This window comes from Pavona decussata, unplaced genomic scaffold (assembly GCF_977016875.1).
Source record: "Pavona decussata unplaced genomic scaffold, jaPavDecu1.1 SCAFFOLD_91, whole genome shotgun sequence".
Classification (NCBI taxonomy): domain Eukaryota; kingdom Metazoa; phylum Cnidaria; class Anthozoa; order Scleractinia; family Agariciidae; genus Pavona; species Pavona decussata.
The window spans coordinates 653,138-672,500 of NW_028145508.1; the positions used below are offsets into that span (position 1 = coordinate 653,138).

The following is a 19,363-nucleotide window of genomic DNA, read 5'->3' on the forward strand; positions in this document are numbered from 1 at the left end:
TCTCTCCTTCCGCGTAAGATGAAAGGTCACGTTCCAACTCAAAAAACCGTGACGCGTATATGAATAAATAGATAATTAATTTTTCGCTTTCTCTAAACGTGAGCTTGGGACGCCTGTGGTGTAACGCATTGGCGTGTGAATACATTCAAAAACTATTTACAAACGGAGATGTCCGAGGTTTGCGATCTCCGCAGTCCTCTCGACTACGCCGAACGAAAAATTTGTCCCGTTAAAGGATAAATTTTGAATAAGGTAATTGTCAAATTATACCCAATTTTAAAAGCGTATGGTTGTGTGATACGGCTGGTTAATAATGGCAAGTGTATGATAGACTTGTTTATCAGGATTAAATACCAAGGCAGAAATGTCAGTCTAGCCCTTTCCATTTAAGCTGCGGTACCACGAGTGAAGTCATTCGTAACGATTGTCTCGACCCAGGGAGTTTTTGTATTACATGAAATGGAGACGGTAAATATCTTAAAAGAACAGGATCTGGACACCAAGGAGACCCTTGTCCTGGTTTCAAAGTCTGGTGTGGACAAACTCGACATGACCCTTGGCCAACGCAGATTACTGTACAAGGGAATCACGGGGCTGCGAAAAGACTCAGGAACTGGGCTTGGGGCTGATTCTATCTCGCCTGACCCGGTTAACACCAAGTCATTAGCAAAAGACGGAGGTCTCTAAGAAATTTTAAACAAGATCGAGGGGATAGGAGCTCTTGACGGCTCTTTGTTCGTACATGGCGCCGTAGAGAGTCTTATGGGATAACGCCTCGACAACGACCCGCAAGTTTGATGATATGATATGATATGGTAATCTTTATTTATCCAAGGTACAAAATTCGTCAGCTTTAAAAATGCCTAATACTAATATAATAAAAATATTTCAATAAAAAAGCTGCTTTCCACAAATGCCGTGCCTTACAGTTCTTTGAGTAATCGCTTAAATTGCCCAAGGGACTCTGCTTCCCTTAAGTGACAAGGAAGACTGTTCCAGAGAATGACGCCACTATAGCTGAAGCTGTTTTTGTAATAGTTTGTGCGCAGTAATGGAACATTGAGTTTATTTTCAGAGTCCCTTAGGTTATATGCGACTTCTCGCCTTTCAAATTTAGAACTAAGATATTTTGGAGCCAACCCGTGCCGAGACCTGTAAACCATCGTAGCTCTTTGAAATTGTCGCTGGCAAGCTAGGTTTTTCCACCCTAGAAGTTTAAAAAGGTGACCAGCATCTACGTCATAGCTTGAGTAGGTCAAAACCCGGGCTGCTCTGTTTTGTAGCTTTTGAACTTTATTCCGTAAGGTTATCCTACAGTTTCCCCAAACAATGTTGCAATAATCAAAGTGTGGCTGTATTAGAGCTTGATATATTAGTTGTAAGGTCGCCTGAGGGACAAGGCGCCTTATTCGTTTTATGGCCCCAATACCAGAGGCGACTCTCTTTGTTACTTTCTCGATATGGCCACTCCAATCAAGTCTGTCATCGATGGTCACTCCAAGTGATTTTGCAGTAGTGACCTGGCTAACTTGAAAATCATTAATTGCAAATGCGTGATAAAGTAGAAATACAAATTCGCGAAGAACTGCAACAAGGTAACTATGTTATCACCGAAGTAAAACCTGTTATTGTAAGCGCTCTTGGTGCCAAACCTAAACCCAACACCGATCAAAGGAGGAGAAATCAGGTATCCCATGAGTCTCCGCGAAAAATTATCAACTAGAAGGTGTCAAGTATCGATGCGAAGGCGAGCGCGCAGTCCGAAATCGACTGAATTTCAAGTGGCTATTTTTCCTTATTCAGGATCTGAGAATGTAAGGTAAATCGTTTTGTGTATTGCTTTGGCAATTAAGTTCAAGCTTGCATTATAATTTCGCAGCTAATTTGCCTAAAAATAAAGAAAAACACACAATTGTTTGGAGTGGTATGCATGATCGACTCGCTTTGTTCGTTCGCGGCTCTCAAATGCTTGACCCAAATTTGACCCTAGCAAGTTCAATCCTGGGTACATTAGCGTGAAATCTTGCCTGTTGATGCTCGAATAGTATCTCCGTTGAATTTTATTCAAGGTCCCCTTAAGTCCCCATGTTTTTAAGGAATTTGTGTTCGTTGAAGTTTGCCTAAATTGGCGCCAAACATGTAAACAACTGCATAATGCTTTTATAGTAATTGCTTTTGAACGATCACTCGTTTTCCCGGTCGAAATGAACAGTACTTTAAGCACGATTCTGTTCGGTTCTATTCGTGTAAGGACATTAAGTGGTGACATAAATGCTTCCTTTTAAGTCGATATTCAAGCAAACGGTAAATGCATGGAAGAAGTCGAAGAAGAGTCGAGTGGCAAGCGGCCGTTCAATGTTTCTGATCGCACAAACAAGCAAAGAAGCCGCTCTCGTAAGTCTTTTGGAAAACTAACGTGTCCCATGACCGTTAGAAACCGACAACAGGCTAAGTTTGACGAATTGACATAACTCTGACAGTCTAAATCTAAGCAATTCACGTAAAGCAATGGCGACGGAGAGGGCAGATCAGCGTTCACTCCGAGAAGCCCCATCGCAAATGCGAGATTACGTATCAACATCGAGTTGATATTATAGTTGGAAGCGAGGCATTGTGGGATACCTGAATTTTCCTCCTTTACACCGATCGTACGTATCCCACAGCCGTCGGGAACATGGAAACTTAATTCCTGCACAACCACACAATATTTTTCTTACGTGACTCTTTACAAAGCAGTGTCACTTGACACGTCTAATGCGTATGTTGCTAAGATTGGCGTTAAAAGCGCTTATCGTCACGTACCCATTCATCCCACAAATTATAACGCTACCGGGCTCGCCAGGCAATTTAGCGGCGACATTCATCTCACTTACATGTATGACTCTAAGCTTCCCTTTGGTGCTTCTAAATCACCGGACACATTTCACAGGATCAGGCAAGCCATCACACGCATGATGACACGCCAAGGCTTTTATACCGTTTTAGTTTATCTTGATGACTTTCTTATCATAGCTGACAGAGAGTGCGAGTGCAGAAGAGTCTACAACGAGTTAATAAGGCTGTTAAGCGAATTGTGCTTCATGATCAAGCGGGACAAGGCTGAGCCCCCTACTCAGCGATTAACCTTCCTAGGCGTCGATATTGACACAGCAACTAGGCAGTTTTTGCTGCCCGAAACTAAACTTTGTGGATTGCGAGAATTATTGAGCGAAACTATATCTAAAAGATCGATAAATACAAAGCGAGAATAACAGCCTCTTGTGGGAAAATTGAATTTTGCAGCACGCGTGGTATTTGGCGGGCGCAGATTTCTCCGGCGTATGATTGACACTGTAAATACTTTGCGACGACCACATCACCACATCCACCGCACGGCGGAAATCAAAGCTGACCTGTTGTGGTGGGCTGAATTTCTTAGCGTTTTCAACGGCACTCGATTCTTTGTCGACTCTGAACCAATGGATGTAGATGAATTTTCGACAGAGGCCTGCGCACTCGGTGCGGGGGGCTCTCTTCGTGGGGATTGTTCTATTTCAATTGGACAGTCGACTGTTAAGCTCTGGCTAAAGCCCACATCAATCTACAAGAGACTTACCTGTCCTTGCGGCACTTCAATTCAGCGCTGGAAACAGGAACTCAGCGGTCAATGGCTCACGGTGCGCAATGACAATGTCATTACTGTCAGCGTAATAAATAAGGGTAGTCACACAATCTTCAAGCCATGTAGTGGTCGCGCAAGGTCTTGGCTCTCAGCGACGCACAATTTTCACTTAACTGCACGTTATATTAGCTCGCGTGAGAATACCATCGCGGATGCTCTTTCGTGCCTCCAGGACCCTTCTCACTCTACCAGATTTTTGTCTCGCGTCGACAACACGTGGAGGAGCCTAACAATAGTCATGGTTACACGGACTTGGGTTTGGGCCTTCCGGAGGGTAAATGGCTTGGGTTCGGTTTAGCTCAGGTTTCATTTTACCCTTGGGGATGCGGTTACACAGTGAAAGAACTCCCGTCAGGGTAAAATATAATTAGATATGATTTCACACTGACCATGCATGCAGTTTGGTGGGAAACGTACAGATCGACATGCAAGACACAAATTGAGATCTTGTAGGCTTAATTTCGGTGATTCTCCTGCTAATTATTCGACAGTCCTCCATAAATATAGCAATCCAACAGTTTTTTGCGAGAAGACAGCGAAGAAGGCGCAAAGAAATACCCCTTAGTAGGACTCTTCGGTTTGACTAGCGTTCCTATAAACAGATAAATAAAAAGATTACAACTTGATCAACTTCGAAACTGATAGTCTGAAGAGGGAACTCATGAAAATAAAGAAAGAAGTACTCACAGTGATGCACGAAACCCTGCCATGTCACCTTGTGCTACCAGTACAGTAAGCGCGAAATTAGCTAAGCGTATCAGAGGTCAACTCAGAGCATAGCAGGCGATTTCCTGTGTTAGCTACGTTCTGCATGATGATTGGCCAAGCCACCTCAGGGAACAGATAAACCGTACTTTTCAATTCAGGAACTGTCATGGGAAGTTCTTTTGTTCTCTTTGATGTATCCATGGAAATAACCCAAAGGCAGTTTCGGTCTGGGAAAAGCGGTTACACACAAAAACATCCTTACCCGTGGGAAAATGCTAGTTACCCATGGGTAAAAGGGCTAAGTGTAACCACAACTAATCATCAGCCCCACATGTCCGATAACGCCTTTGCGCCTTTGCCTCCGCAGGTACAGTGCATGCTCAGTAACATAGTCTTGACTCTGAACTAAGGTAATACAGATGACAAGCCTTTGCTTGCATCGTCTACAGTTGCCACCTACAAATCGCAACTGCGTACGTACCTACGTTTCTGTCTGTCCTTCGGTTATCCGCCAGTGCCCTGCAAGCCCTTTCATCTGCTCCGTTATGTCTATCTGGCAAGAACATTATCACCCACCAGCATTCGCTGTTATTTGAACATAGTGCGCATTCTCCATCTACAGTATGGCTTTCCAAATCCTTAAGAAGCACCTTTGTTTAAGAACCGGAAAACTTTACTTTTATGCGTGGCATCATGCGTGTCAAAAGTGAGCCGATTTCCCAAAACCTTCCAATCACTCCAGCCATACTAACCCAGATAGCGAAACAACTCGTCGTTAACAAATCTCTTGATGCAACATTTTGGGCGGCATGTTAAGTGGCATTCTTCTCCTTTTTTCGCAAATAAAATCTTCTCATACAATCCGCGGTGGCATTTGACCCACAGAGACACCTCCGACGCTGTGATGTCCGTATCTTCAAGTGGGGAATCCTCCTCTTTTTTACAGATGGTCGAAAACTATTCATCACCAAAAACGCACATTGCTCGTCCCAGTTCCCCAATTTGAACACTCTAAACTATGTCCTCTAACTGCCGTCGTGCAAGCATTTCACTTGGCTGGCGTCTTCGATTCTAACGAACACGCAATGGGTCCAGCCTTTACTTATCGAGAGCACGGTACCTTACTACCACTTGTATAATCTGTATTTTCAAATAAACTAAAAGTTTCACTTGATAAATGCGCAATTGATGGCACAAAGTACTCTGGACACTCCTTTCGAAGAGGAGGCGCGACGTTTGCGCAAACCTGTGGTGTCCCTGGGCACTATATCAAGCTTCAAGTGACTGGCGCTCAAATGCTTATGAACGTTATTTAGATAGTTCTCTAAAGTGTAAATTTGCTGCGATAAGCATGATGAGCAAGGCTTTCACTCACTTCTAACACCTCAACTCCTTGGGGGTCTTTGGAGGAATTTCGCGTGCGTTCAAGACCCTGAAACCCCCCAGTGAGTTTTTGTGTATTTAGTGTATGATAGACTTCAAGTTGTTTATCATGATTTTAAAAATACCAAGGCAGAAAAGTCAGTCTAGCCCTTCCCATATAAGCTGCGGTACCGCGAGTGAAGTCATTCGTAGCGATAGTCGCGACCCAGCGAGCAGCGAGTTTTTGCATTACATGTGATCAATTTTTTTAGGAATTTCGCGTGCGTTGGTTTTAGCTGATAAAAACCCTTAACCCCCCCCCCCCCCCCCCCAGTAAGTTGATGTGTATTTATGCATTTTTGTTCTTGCCCGTGGCTAATGCAAACTGATCGAGCTTATGCAGCTCTCTCTTGAATCTCTTCCCACAGTAATTTTGAAATTGACTACATTCATGAATACCAAAACATGGCTATTGAAATGCTGCGCATGATTAGGCTAGGTTCTAAATGAGATGAACTCTATCACAGCGGACATAACTGTAAGGCAAACGACTTTTCATGGAGGACACCATCAGATTGGCTACGCCTAATTTTTTACGTCATTAGCGCGCGCATGTTGAAGTCATGACGTGCTTTTTTTTCTTCATGCTAAGCCAAGCTAATTAGTAAATGGCTATTTTCTCCTATTAGACAAGCACCGTAACCTCTCCTCTTCTTAGTCTCCTTATTTTAGCTTATCTATTTTCCTATTTCTCAGGAAAACGAGCTATTGCTAAAAATACGAGGCTACCCATCATTCGCGGACATAAAATACTAATAGTGATACTACGTTTTGATTCGAAGGTACGAATTTTTATAGCTCTCTGCAGAAAAACGCGTTAAAAAAAGATATCGAGAGAGTGTCCTATGTCAAGATCAATCAGGGAATTAATAGCAGGTTTCCCGATAATAAGCTTTTATCGTGACCCAGCTCTCAATTGGCACTGAAATATTAATGTAAAGCGTATTGTTTCTGTGGGTATAACAGCACATCTTATTATGCATCACATTTCTTTAATCTTGAAAAATACGGTCTCCTCAGTTCGTTCTTGCTAGAAGTGTATTTACAACTTACATTTTTTAACAGTTTTGCCTGTATTGTTTTAACGAAGATGGAAATCAAAATCAATAAGTTGAATGAGTTTGCTCACCTGATGACAGACAAGGTCCCGGCTTCAAAGACAGGTCATCAATAGCGATATCACCAGTGAAGCTACTTCCTCTTACTCCTGTAAATGATACCTGTAGAGCCATGAATGAAATTTAGATATGCATGATTTGTGATATGGGTGTGATCCAGATTAGAATCAGTCTCCTGTACATACATTACCCTCCTGCATTTTTCTGAATCACAACAAAAGGGCGAGAAACGTTCTGTAGACGTGTACTTGCTTTTTAATGTAAAAGCGAAGAAAAAATGCGATATTGTTGAAATACTGCAGGTCGCAGTTTGTGGGAGAACTGTTTTTAGCGGTCGAATAACCCATTCCTATTATTTGATACTTCTAAATAGCTAGCAGTAAGTATGTAACCTGAAGTAGGTTTTTCCTCATAGGTATTTTAATTTTGAGAAAGACGAACGAATCAATCTATTGTGTTCAGCAAAATAAACAATCATCATAATTTCTGTCATGAATTTGCTTTGCATTGTTACGTTTATCTGAATATAAAATTACAGATTTTTACACCATTGTCACGTAAAACGAAAGTCAAATCACTAGATTTTCGAAGAACCACAATCGCTCCATTTCTAGGGTCGCACCCTCTGCCCCCGTCCCATTTCCTTTTGGAGAAAAACGTAACATTGCTGCCGGACATCATCACGTAATCAGACAACCAGCACATTGCACCATGCTTTGGAAATCAGTGAATCAAGCCCTATTCGTCAAATTTGTTGGTAGAATCTTGAACAAGTCTTCAAGGGTAGGAACCCAAATCCTTAAACCCTTGATTGGCGCAGAATTATGGTAATTTAAGTTAATGGCACAAGCTGAATTATGTCGTAGAAAATGGCATTCAAGTCATACAATTTTAAATCTTCAAAACCTGCTTTGTAGTTTGGAATTGCCCATGATAGGTTTATTTTGCCATTGCCCTTTATTCAATATCTAGAACTGACTTTTCGTATTGATAGGAAATATTCCCTTTATCTGCGCCCTAGTTTGCTAGCGCAAGATTCGATTATGGCCGTTTTGATCACCGTAACACGAAATCTAACTAAAGGGTCTCGCAGCTACATAAGGTTTTCATTCTTCTGTTACTCATTCATGGGCAACTAACAAAACATCGAATTTTCGAACTTGTGTGCCACCGAATGCTTGATGGATGCTACGAAAACTTCTTAAGGACGGTGCCTACTAATATAGAAGTATTTTTGTGCGGTTTATGACTATGCGGGAAATGCAGATCTTGGGAAGGCCTATTGGAATGCAAAACGAAAATTGGGGGTAGCCACGCATTTTTCTGAGATAATTAAGCAATGAAATCTCCAAAAAGTGCCAAAATGTATGGGAAGTTTTGCCTTCTCCGCATAGTTTTAAGCCGCACAAAAATATTCCTTTATTAGCAGGCACCACCCATAGAAGTATCTCGAGATGCGCAGAACGTATGCGTAGTAACAATTATAGGCACCGTCCTTAACAGCAATCAACATCTTAATTGTAACATTTGACAGCTGTTTCCTAAATATCTCGTACCTGGTGAATCCCAAAAAGCGATAAATTTTTACTGGCTTCAATCCACTTGTTGCCTTGGTTACCCATTCTAGAGAACACTGATCTGCCATTGATGGTCACATCCAGTTTTCCAATGGTTTCACCATACATGTGATAAAAGAACTTAAGGCACATGTTTCCGCTGAACTTCAGCATGGGGCTGGTTAGTTTCGCAACATCCCCCTGTACACGGGGACTAGACGTTTCTATGTACATGTAATATCCTACGAAAAAAATGAAAAAAATTATAGAAATTTTTTACACTCGTCAGGTTTAAACAAACTTTGCGAGATAATACCGTCCATTTTAAGGGCCGTTTCCACGACAGGCAAAAATTTTACCGACCCGTTAAAAAATGGTACGGTACCCATAATTTTTGAAAGAAATGCTCGTATTTTTCGTATCTTTTAAAAAATTATTAGTACCGTACAACTTATTTTGGGGGGTTCGTACCTTTTTTGCCTGTCTTGTAAACGGCCTTTTAGTGTATTACAGCCAATGCAACTGGTATAGCCAGAAGAATGGTCGAATGATGTGATTATTTGCTTGACATAGGGAGGTCTCCTTGCTACCAAATAACAAATTAATGTGACACAGACTGTGATCAAAATCATGTCGCAAGCAAACGTTACCGCTAATAAATTATAACAATTGAATTACATCGTAGGCATCAGACGGCCATGGCCAAAAAGAACAATAGAGTAACAACCCATAATGAAAAATGGATGTCTCGATTGAATACGTAGCGAGCGATACATAAGCTTGTTTTATTTGCAATGCTGGAGAGTAATCCTGGAGAATAATCAATTTGTGTGAGTAACCAGGCTAGTGCAGTACCAGGATGTATGTTATTTCTTTCCCAATATTCTCAAATCAAAAACGGAACGAGATATTGATCATTTCAGGGGAGAGTGAGAGGGAGTTTAATTGTTCGTTGATTATTCATCTCATCTTAGCAATGGGTTTCCTGACTATTTTTATGTTTGTATGAAAAAAAAAATGAAGGCTCAAAAAGTCCTTTTAAGTAAAACTACTTAACGATCTCTACCGGAAGGAAAATCGATATTTAAAATCCCATCAACAGCGCAATCGAAATATTCATTTGAGTTTGAAATTACTCATTTGGAATGGAGAGAAATCTGTAAGCCTTCCTTTCGCATAGCACTAGATAAAAAATCACACGAGTTTCAAGATACAATTGTGAACAAATACCAAGTAACGAATATTTTCCTAAATAAAAAAGAAGTGAAATTTTTTCTTTTTCTCGTTTTTGTGACCTTGTCGATGAATTTCTTGGATACCTTTTTTTTTCTCGTATATTTACCTCCATGTTTGGAAAGTTTAGCAACGTGACTTAATAATCGCGGAATTTATGTTGATTTATATTTTAACTGGACACAATATTCTCTTCAATCACTTAAAGTGCGCCTGGGACGAAAATTTCATTTTCCATCTTTTCGCATTTTCGTGTAGAATATGACCTTCTTACTCATGTTACCAAATTTCAATCCTTTACGGCGATTGGAAGTATTTTTTTTTTTTTAGCTTTTCATTCGAGATTTCACGGCCGCCATTACTTGGCCTTGTTCCGGAAGTTAAGGCTCAAATTACAGGAAGTGACATCATTGGCTCAACACGAAAAATTCCACATGGCTAATTTTCATATGGATTTTACTTCATAAACTGTATTCTGCTGTTATATAGTTCGCAACAGCAGAATACAGTTTTTTGGGCCGGAGGGGTGGAGGGGGGGAAGGGGGGGGGGGGGGGGCGATTGCGCCTCAATCCATAACTCTGCAAGTATAAAACCTATGACAGTGAAACTTAAAGGATAGATAATACGTCAAAAGATATCTCCTTTGAGATCCTCATCGCGAGGTGATGACCTCATATGACGTGGTAATTAGGTAATGATTGCCAAATAGCGGCCATCTTGGAAATCGGGATTTCGGGATCAAGACACTAACCGACCACATCAAAAAATGTCGTGAGGTTTCAAAGCGTTTGCTTAAATATCAAACAGGTTATTCAGGTTCAGAGTCACCGTGGGCAAAATCTTCCCCCCCCCCCCTTCCCCCTCCCCTGGGCTAGATAGGGTTAATCTAATCATGAATACATTATCCAATCGTTTCATAATGTCCAAGTTAGTTTTCAGTGATGAGTAATTTATATATGTATTATTACTCTATTTTTCATCGTATTTGTTTTAGGTCCCCCTTCGTTTTCGTTCCTCTCACCCGCTCCTTCGCATCTCTCGTGGGGCCTTGAGCAGGCTATCTTTGCTTATAAGCGTCTTTTGAAGTTTAAGTATCAATTTCACAATGTAATGCCGATGTGCAATTTTCTGTTTTAATGTATTTGATTTTCGTTTGTTCATGTAAAATTAGATATTCACCGGCTTTAATCTCTTCAACTTTACGTTTTGTTAACCTACCGCGTCCGGAGCTATGGTCAGAAGAGGGTCCTGTTGAAGAAGATGGTGTAGCCCCTCTACGTCGAGTCCAGTCAAACGTGTCATTTTTGTCCTGTGTAAAGCCACACATTGAGGTCTCGAAGTTGCAGGCGACACCTATTGAAAAAAATGACAATGTTATAATATAAGTTTTGTAGAGCATTAAATTTTAAGGTTTTTACCTACTTTTCAATCTTTTGTTTTATGGAAACTTTTAAAAACGATAAAAAACAACAAAAACAAAACAAAAACAAACTAACTAATTCTTCGCCCAAAGTGCTTTTTATTAAAAACATTATTATTGTGAATTTGACCACTTGATCCCACCAAATTGATAAACCATACAGTTTTTATACTCCCAAATTTCAAATGAAAGGAAGGGAAGCCGACAGAGTGGGAGGCGTCTGATCATGTCACCGTATTTTAAATTAACATTCTTCGATACGGTTTGTACCTTTAGCAGTTGTACCTTTACGTACACCCCCTTGATACGGACGTCCTTCTTATAGGAAATTACCTTCGTCCCTTTCTATGAAGTTTCTTTAAAGTTAATCCAGTTAACGTCTAAATAAGAATAAGTGTTCTTAATAACTGCGTTTTACTGTACTTAGCTTTGGACTTTTAAGAATGTTTCACTAGTTCATAAATAGTTATGATCTCTCATTAAAATATCGTTCTGTTGTCCTTATTTTTGCTTTTTTGTTCTAGAGCTGACAAACAAGCTTAGACCTAATTCATAATTAGTTCAATTCTAGTGCTAGCTTATTAGACTGTTTTCTTACGTTCTTGAGGCTTGGTAGTGGTAACAGGAGGAGATACAGTTGAACCTAAAGCAAACGAAGAAAACATCAGTTTACAAAAATATATCAACTGATTTTGCCACGCATTATTAAAGCACCACTAGGAACTAGCGATATCTTGTTTTTTATTTTTTTCTAAAGATGGTGCAACAGTGTGACAGTTATACCAAATATTAATTAATATATAATTAAGCATTACACTAAGTCTCAATGCTTTACAAGTCTATAAAAATGCCAATTACAGCTTCTTCAGCTTCTCTACTGTAAATTTGTATGGGCTTACCGGTATAATAAACAACAGGTTTTTGACCAATCAGAACGCGTGTAGTAAAATATGACAGTCATTTTATAATTTCTCCAAAACGAGCGCAGTAACCTATCTTTTTAACTCGTGAATGCGCGCATGCGCAATGAACGACATTGCGACATCTTTCGGGCGTGCGCAGTGAATGAGTTTCAAATTCAATTAGTGGAAAAAACACGCAAACATTTATTGTTCACGGCGCATCAGGATTTTCTTATTCAATATGTAGAGAATAATTTGACGATCATTTTAGTATAAGAATGGAGATTTTTCGTTAAATCGGAGCAAAGTTACAAGTTTTTTCAGTTTTTCAGAAAGTCCGGGATCGTAAGCTCAATTAATGAAAAAAAAAATCGTGAAAATTTTTTTCACGACGCATCAAAATTCTCTTATTCATTCTGTAGAGAATAATTTGACAATCATTTTAGTGTAAGAATGGAGATTTTTCGTTGAATCTGAGCAAAGTTATAGGCTTTTTCGTTTTTTTCCACAAAGTGCGGTTTCTTTTAAGAATTAAAAATAATTTAATTTAGAAACAATTTAATTAAAAATAATTTAATTTAAAAGTAATTGTCGGCCTGGACTTTGAATAAACAAGACGCTTTTTAGAGCTTTTACCTTTAGCACTAGTGGCCTTTTTTATTGTAGGCCTCACCGATTTTTTAACCTATCCTCTCTTCGCGATTGAACTAACTGAATCGTTTTAGGCAGAAAGAATGCGTGATATTGCGTTGCGCAACTTGAAATTTTGCCACCAAAAAATATTTCCCGCCAGAAAATGTCTTCAGCTGAAAGAAGCACTCTTATTAACTGAAATGTTCACTGCTAATCATAACTTTTTGCATACATGAAAACTCGACATCTTTCATCATATTTTGCCTTCTCATACAAAAGTATTACATCAAGTAGATTAGTTTGCTAAAAAAAAATAGTTTTGCTGTCAGTTTTCACGCGAAAGCGGAACGTGCCATGTCACGCATCATTGACGTCGTAAACAAAATTATGCAAATTTCTGGTGAAATGAGCACTTTAAGATCTTGTCAGCTTTCATAGAGGTTTCAAAGAGAAAACATATTTCATTTTCGAAATTTACAACTGGTAATTTATGGGAAAGCAAAAAAGGACGCGGTCGATAAATAATTCTTATTTAGCAAGAGCTTGTCATATTTCATTATTTTTACATGAGGATTGCGTGGACTGAACTCCAAAGGAAAAATTTCACGCATTTATGTCGGGCATGAAATGTAATGCGATACTTTGTTGAAAAGATTTTCCTTTGTGAGATCGGCTTGGCCTACAGTAATTTTGTAATTTTAATTCCCAAAAAAATTTCACTTGCCCATCGGGCAAGTGATGGTCAGAATCCACTTGCCCGATCGCAAAATCCAGTAGCCCCAGACTATTGGACACGAATTTGCATGACGTAGCTGCACATGGCGTGCTTCTATGAACTTTGAATAAGAAAACACGTGATTTTTTTTGTAATCGGCGCATCAGAACAATCTTATTCAGTCTGTAGAGAATAGTTTGACAATCATTTTTATAGTACAAGAATGGTTATTTTTCGTTACATAATCGGGCAAAGATATAATTTCTTTTAGCTTTCAAGGAAGTTTCCGTAGCCGTCTAAATTTCAATTACTATGTGTCATCTGCATTCACGAGTTGGCTCACAGGAGCCTTTGATTATTTCATTTTTTATCTCGTTATTATTAATAAGCTCTTATCCTTTAATTATATTTAAAAATTTATATTCAAAAAAATGATGACAGAGAAAATGAGTTACTGCCAGAATACGAGCTTTCCCACCATTCCCTGAAATGAAATAGTGATACTGAAAACTCGCACTCAAGAAACGTTTTGGGTCGATAGTGCTTCATAGTGTGCTTCCCTACCAAGAAATTCACTTTTAATATGTAATTGTGCCTCATTCATGAACCACGTTTTTCGAAGTTCTGCTTCATCTATGTAATTCCTGTTACAACCAGATAGGGTAAAAACTGATCGAATAAATTCATTTTGAAAGCGGATATTGCCTGCGATTATGGGATTAATAATATACATAAAAATATTTCTGCAATTAGTGCAAAAAGGCAAAATTAAATATAATTGACAGGTATGTAAAGTTGCAAATCGGCTGTCTCGAAACTGGCGAACACATTTGAAGAGAGTAACAGCATTTTGAAAGTTTCAAAGAAAATACAAAAAAAAAAACCAAAAAGCTAAACAAAGCACAAACAACTGGCAAAACGTTTGGAGGTCTTGGGATGAACCAGAGGCACTCAGCAAAATTCTCGAGGATTTTACGCGATAGTGCGTAAAAAAGATGGCCAAAGCTACGAGTCTGACAGTCTTCGCGTAATGGCCACTCCAATTGACCGTGACCTAACAGGGCAAGGCTACAAACACTCCATAATTAGAGTCCGAGAGTTTAAAAGTTCGAAGTAGGTTCTTAAGGGTAAAGCTCGGCTACTGCAACAACAGGGTAAAGGCAAGCAGTCGAACAAGTCTCGAAGTCTGACAAATACTTAAGTAAATGAACATGTGGGAAAGCGGAAAGCTTGGAAAGGGAAATGCACAAGTCCAGGTGCAAACGGTTTGGTGGCTTCCCAGCATAACCGTTGAAGATTTCCATGTCGGCTTGGAAGAAAACAACCCGGAATAAGTTGAATATCTTCGAGAAGCCGACTAAAACACGGCAGTCAGCAGATAATTCTGCCAAAGAAGTTTGCGACTAGAGATGACTCGTTTCAATCTTCAAAGAGTTACTTTGGCGTCGTCCTCCCGAACTACGCGAACTATTTGAACAACGCGAAAGAAAGTCCAAGTTAATGTTGAAAAGTTTCGCTCGCCCACGCGTCAAGTCAGAAAACAAACCGAAACGAATCCAGCACTCGGTACACGTAACTTTTATTCAAAGACAGAGAGAAAGTGAACAATATGCATTGGCTTATATAATGTGGCAGAACTTTCTAGAAACGCAACCTGCCAAAAACTGGTTTAACCGGTAATTTCGCGCCTTACGAACATAACAGTTGGCTCAAAATAGTTTCTGGAAACTTCTGGAAAACTAGACAGTTTATGAATGTGAAAATAATCTCTAAACAGTCTCTAAATCTATCGAGGACATTTTGCTTAGAGTGTACATGTATTTCCAACACTCCTTCCCACTCGCAAGGGTAATGTCCAATCATCTCCTTTATTCCGCACATCATTCGCAGCTTCACGAATCGATCCCGACTCAGTCCCTTAGTAAGCATGTCGGCAACCATCTCTTCTGTAGGACAGTACTGTAGTTCCACGTTTCCTTTCTCTACTTGTTCCCGAATGAAGTGGTATTTGATTCCAATGTGTTTGGCTCGACCGTGAAACTGGGGGTTCTTGGCTAGACAGATTGCTGACTGGTTGTCTTCAAAGATCTGAGTTGCTACTGTTGGGCTGTTTCTTAAATCGGTCAGAAGCTGTCGCACCCAGATTGCTTCTTGTGCTGCAGATGCCAATGCCATGTACTCAGCTTCCGCAGTTGAGAGAGCCACACACGTTTGTTTCTTGCTTCTCCAGCTGATAGCTGCACCACTCATCTGGAACAAATATCCTGACGTTGATTTGCGATCATCTGTGTCCCCAGCCCAGTCAGCATCAGAGTATCCAATGCAGTTCTTTAATCCATCTTTGCTGTAAAAGAGCCCCAAATGAAAAGTGCCTCTCAGGCAGCGCATGATGCGTTTAACTGCGATCCAGTGTTGTTTGGAGGGGTTTGCACAGAACTTGGCCACATTGCTTACACCATATGCAATGTCTGGTCTAGTCATGATTGACAGGTACAGAAGACTACCAACTGCTGATTGAAACTGTGCTTGATCGATACTCTTGCAGCCTTCGGTCATCTTAACGAGCTTAGAGCTGACATCCACTGGTGTGTCGATTGGCTTGGCATCCTCCATGCCAAATTTCTGCAAGACCTTTTGAGCATATGCAGGTTGGCCAATCCAAACTTCTTCCGTTTGCTGGTTTTGGATCACCTTGACACCCAGGAAATGGTGCAGTTCACCCATATCTTTAACTTCGAATCCTTCGGCAAGAGCTTTCTTGACTTCCGCCATCCGCTTGTCGCTTTTTGTAGCCAACACGATATCGTCAACGTGAACTGCAATTATGAACATTTCTCCTTCTGAAGCCACATAGATGCATGGGTCACTGGATGTTTGTACAAAACCCATCTTCTTCCGCCTTTTATCGAGTACGGAGTTCCAGCACCTTGAAGACTGTTTCAGGTCGTAGATACTTCGTTTCAGCCTGCAGACTAAATGTTCCTTGCCCTTGATGACAAAACCCTCTGGCTGTTTCATGTACACCTCTTCTTTCAGTTCGCCGTTCAGGAAAGCAGTTGTTACATCCATCTGATGCAACTTTAAGCCGTTCTGTACCGCTAACGCGATGACTGTCCTGATTGATTCAAATCTGACAACTGGGCAGAACGTCTCATCATAGTCAACTCCGAACTTCTGAGAGAAGCCTTGAGCTACAAGCCGAGCCTTGTACCGTTCGACTGATCCTTCAAAATTCGTCTTGAGCTTGAACACCCACTTGCTCCCCACTGCTTTTCGGTCCTTCGGCAATTCTACCAAGTCCCAGACATCATTTACGCGAAGGGATTGAATTTCCTTTTCCATCGCAGCCATCCGTTTGGCCCTGTCTGGGCTGGCTAGTGCTTGTCTAGCGGTCTTGGGTTCATCTGGCTCAGTGCTCGTGACAGTGACCCATTCTCCATAGTAGTCAGGTGGCCTTCTCTCCCTTTCTGGTCTTCGCAGTACAGGCTCTGTTGTTTCTTCAACAACTGGTTCTTCATCAATCACTTGTTCTTGGTCTCGCAGGCTATCAATCTTCACATGCCATTTTTCATTCTTCTCTGTTGCTTTGCTTGGCTTCTTCTCAAAACCACGACAGGATTCATCAAACAAGACATCCCGACTGTAAAAGACTTTATCACGCCTTGGGTCATACAGACGATATCCCTTCGTTTCAGTACCATAGCCGAGAAGAACGCACTTCCTGGATTTTGGGTCGAGTTTGTGTCGCTCATCCTTGGGCACATGGGCATGCGCTGCACACCCGAACGTTCTCAAGTGTTCAACATTTGGCTTATCACCTGTCCAGGCTTCAAATGGAGTCATTCCTTTAACTGCCTTTGTTGGACTGCGGTTCCGCAGGTAAACAGCCGTTGACAATGCTTCTGCCCAGAAACGATGTGGCAACTTTGCATCAGCCAACATAGATCGCACAGCTTCAACCGGCGTCCGGTTCATCCTTTCTGCCACACCATTCTGCTCGGGTCTTTTTGGTACGGTCAGTTCATGTCGAACTCCTTCTTTCTTCAGGTACCTTTTAAAATCTGCTGACATGTATTCACCACCATTGTCAGTGCGTAGCACCTTCAACTTCTGATTCATTGACCTTTCCACCTCAGCCTTCCATTCCAGGAAACGCGGAAAAACTTCATCTTTGTGCTTCAGGATGTATATCCACGTGTAGCGAGTCTTGTCGTCAATGAATGTCAGGAAGTGTTCGCCACCGCTAAGGGATTTTGCATTCATCTTTCCACATACATCACTGTGTACAAGCCAGAGTGGCTCGTCAGACCGCTTGCCTCCGTTGACTGGAAACTTCCTTCTACGGTGTTTCCCTTCCACGCATGACTCGCAAAAACTGATTTCTCTTGATATGTTGTAGTCAAAACCATCGACCAGCTCTTCCTTGGCAAGCTTTTTCAAGTTTTGCAGTCCCAGGTGACCATAACGCCGATGCCAGATGTCCTCCTTTGTCTCTGGGCTTCGGTCTTTGGCAGCATTAGCTTGATGATCCGTTTGACAGTTCAGGTAGTATAGACTTCCCACTCTTGTTGCAACAGCAATCAGCTTCCGGTTCGGATCCAATATTTCACAACCGGTCTCACTGAACTCAATCATCTTCCCAGCTTTAGCTATCTTAGACACGCTTATCAAGTTGTAGGACAGATCAGGCACGTACAGGACTTCGTGTTGTTTGCATCTACTTGCTTGGCCATCCATAGATGTAACCTTCAAAGCGACAGTTCCACGCCCTGTTGCTTCCACTGCGTATCCATCCCCAAGGGTTACCTCTAATGGCTGCTCCAGGCTACAAAGTTCAACAAACAGCTTATCATCATTGCACATGTGACAGGTTGCTCCTGAATCCACGATCCAGTCATTCAGGTGTCCAGTGGAACTTGCCGACATCACGTGATTCACCATCAAGCCAATACTGTCACTGTCTGAACTGCTGCTGTCTCTTTGTCTCACCTCAGCTCTATTTGCCTTCAGCTTAACAGTTTTAGTCTCCTTCTGGCTCGAGTCTGACTTCTTCCTGGCCCATTCTTTGCAGTTTCGTCTGATGTGGCCAAATCTTCCACAGCAGTGGCATTTTGGTCCTTTTCCTTTAGCTGGCTGCTTTCCGGTCATAGCTTTCTCGCTGCTGGAGCCTGCACCTAACTCCGCTCGTTCCCTTAGCTTTCGTTCCTCATGCAACAACCGCTCAGTGACGATCTCCATCTTAGGCACGTCCTCATTCTCGTCAAGAGCAGTAACTAACATGTTGTATGAGTCTGGCAGACTTGCTAGCAGGTGCACAACTCGGTCCTCTTCTGCAACTGGGTCTCCAATGACTGACAGTCCATTAAAAATCTCAGTCAAGGCTTTAATGTGTTTTTGCACAGACTCACCGTCCTTCAAACGCAAAGAAAAGAGTTTACGCCTCAGTTCCAGTTTGTTGACCCATGTCCTTTTCTGAAATTGATTAGCCAGCTTCTCCCACACGACAGCCGGATCTTCAGGCTCTCCAATCAAATATAGTAGTGACGGTTCAATGGACAACACGATAATCGCCAGCGCTCGATCCCTTTTTATGACGAACTTTGAGTACTTGTCGCCTTCTCTCTGAGCAGGAGGAGCTTCGGCGCCACTGACAATGTTCCACAGTCCATCTTTCATCAGAGCCATCCGACATTGCACTTTCCATGTGGGATAATTCGAGCCATTCAAAGGAATAAGAGTCACGGTCTTCACATCAGATGCCATCTTGAATCAATGACAACACTGAATTAATCAACGAGGCCAGGCAGCTCGGCACAATTCAATATGGCGGGCTCGTCAGCTTCAACTTTCGGCTCTCGACTTCGGCTGCCCGTAGCGGACGTTTCAAACGTTCAACTTTGACTTTCAACTTCGACTGCGCAGTGGAAACGTCCTGGGCCCATAACCTGTTGAAAAGTTTCGCTCGCCCACGCGTCAAGTCAGAAAACAAACCGA

The 19,363-nt window shown here is 41.4% G+C and overlaps 1 protein-coding gene across 1 annotated transcript in view; it reads right to left on the reverse strand.

Annotated features, from left to right (window-relative positions):
• The window catches only part of LOC146474067 (uncharacterized), a 62,414-nt gene that overhangs the window by 42,620 nt on the left and 431 nt on the right, over positions 1–19,363 (reverse strand). Inside the window, exons 2-5 of the mRNA XM_085117356.1 lie at positions 11,718–11,762; positions 10,918–11,052; positions 8,466–8,707; positions 6,921–7,011 (exon numbers count right to left, since the gene is read on the reverse strand). Of these exons, the coding sequence (XP_084973482.1) occupies positions 6,921–7,011; positions 8,466–8,707; positions 10,918–11,052; positions 11,718–11,762 (513 nt within the window). The remainder of the gene's footprint in view (positions 1–6,920; positions 7,012–8,465; positions 8,708–10,917; positions 11,053–11,717; positions 11,763–19,363) is intronic.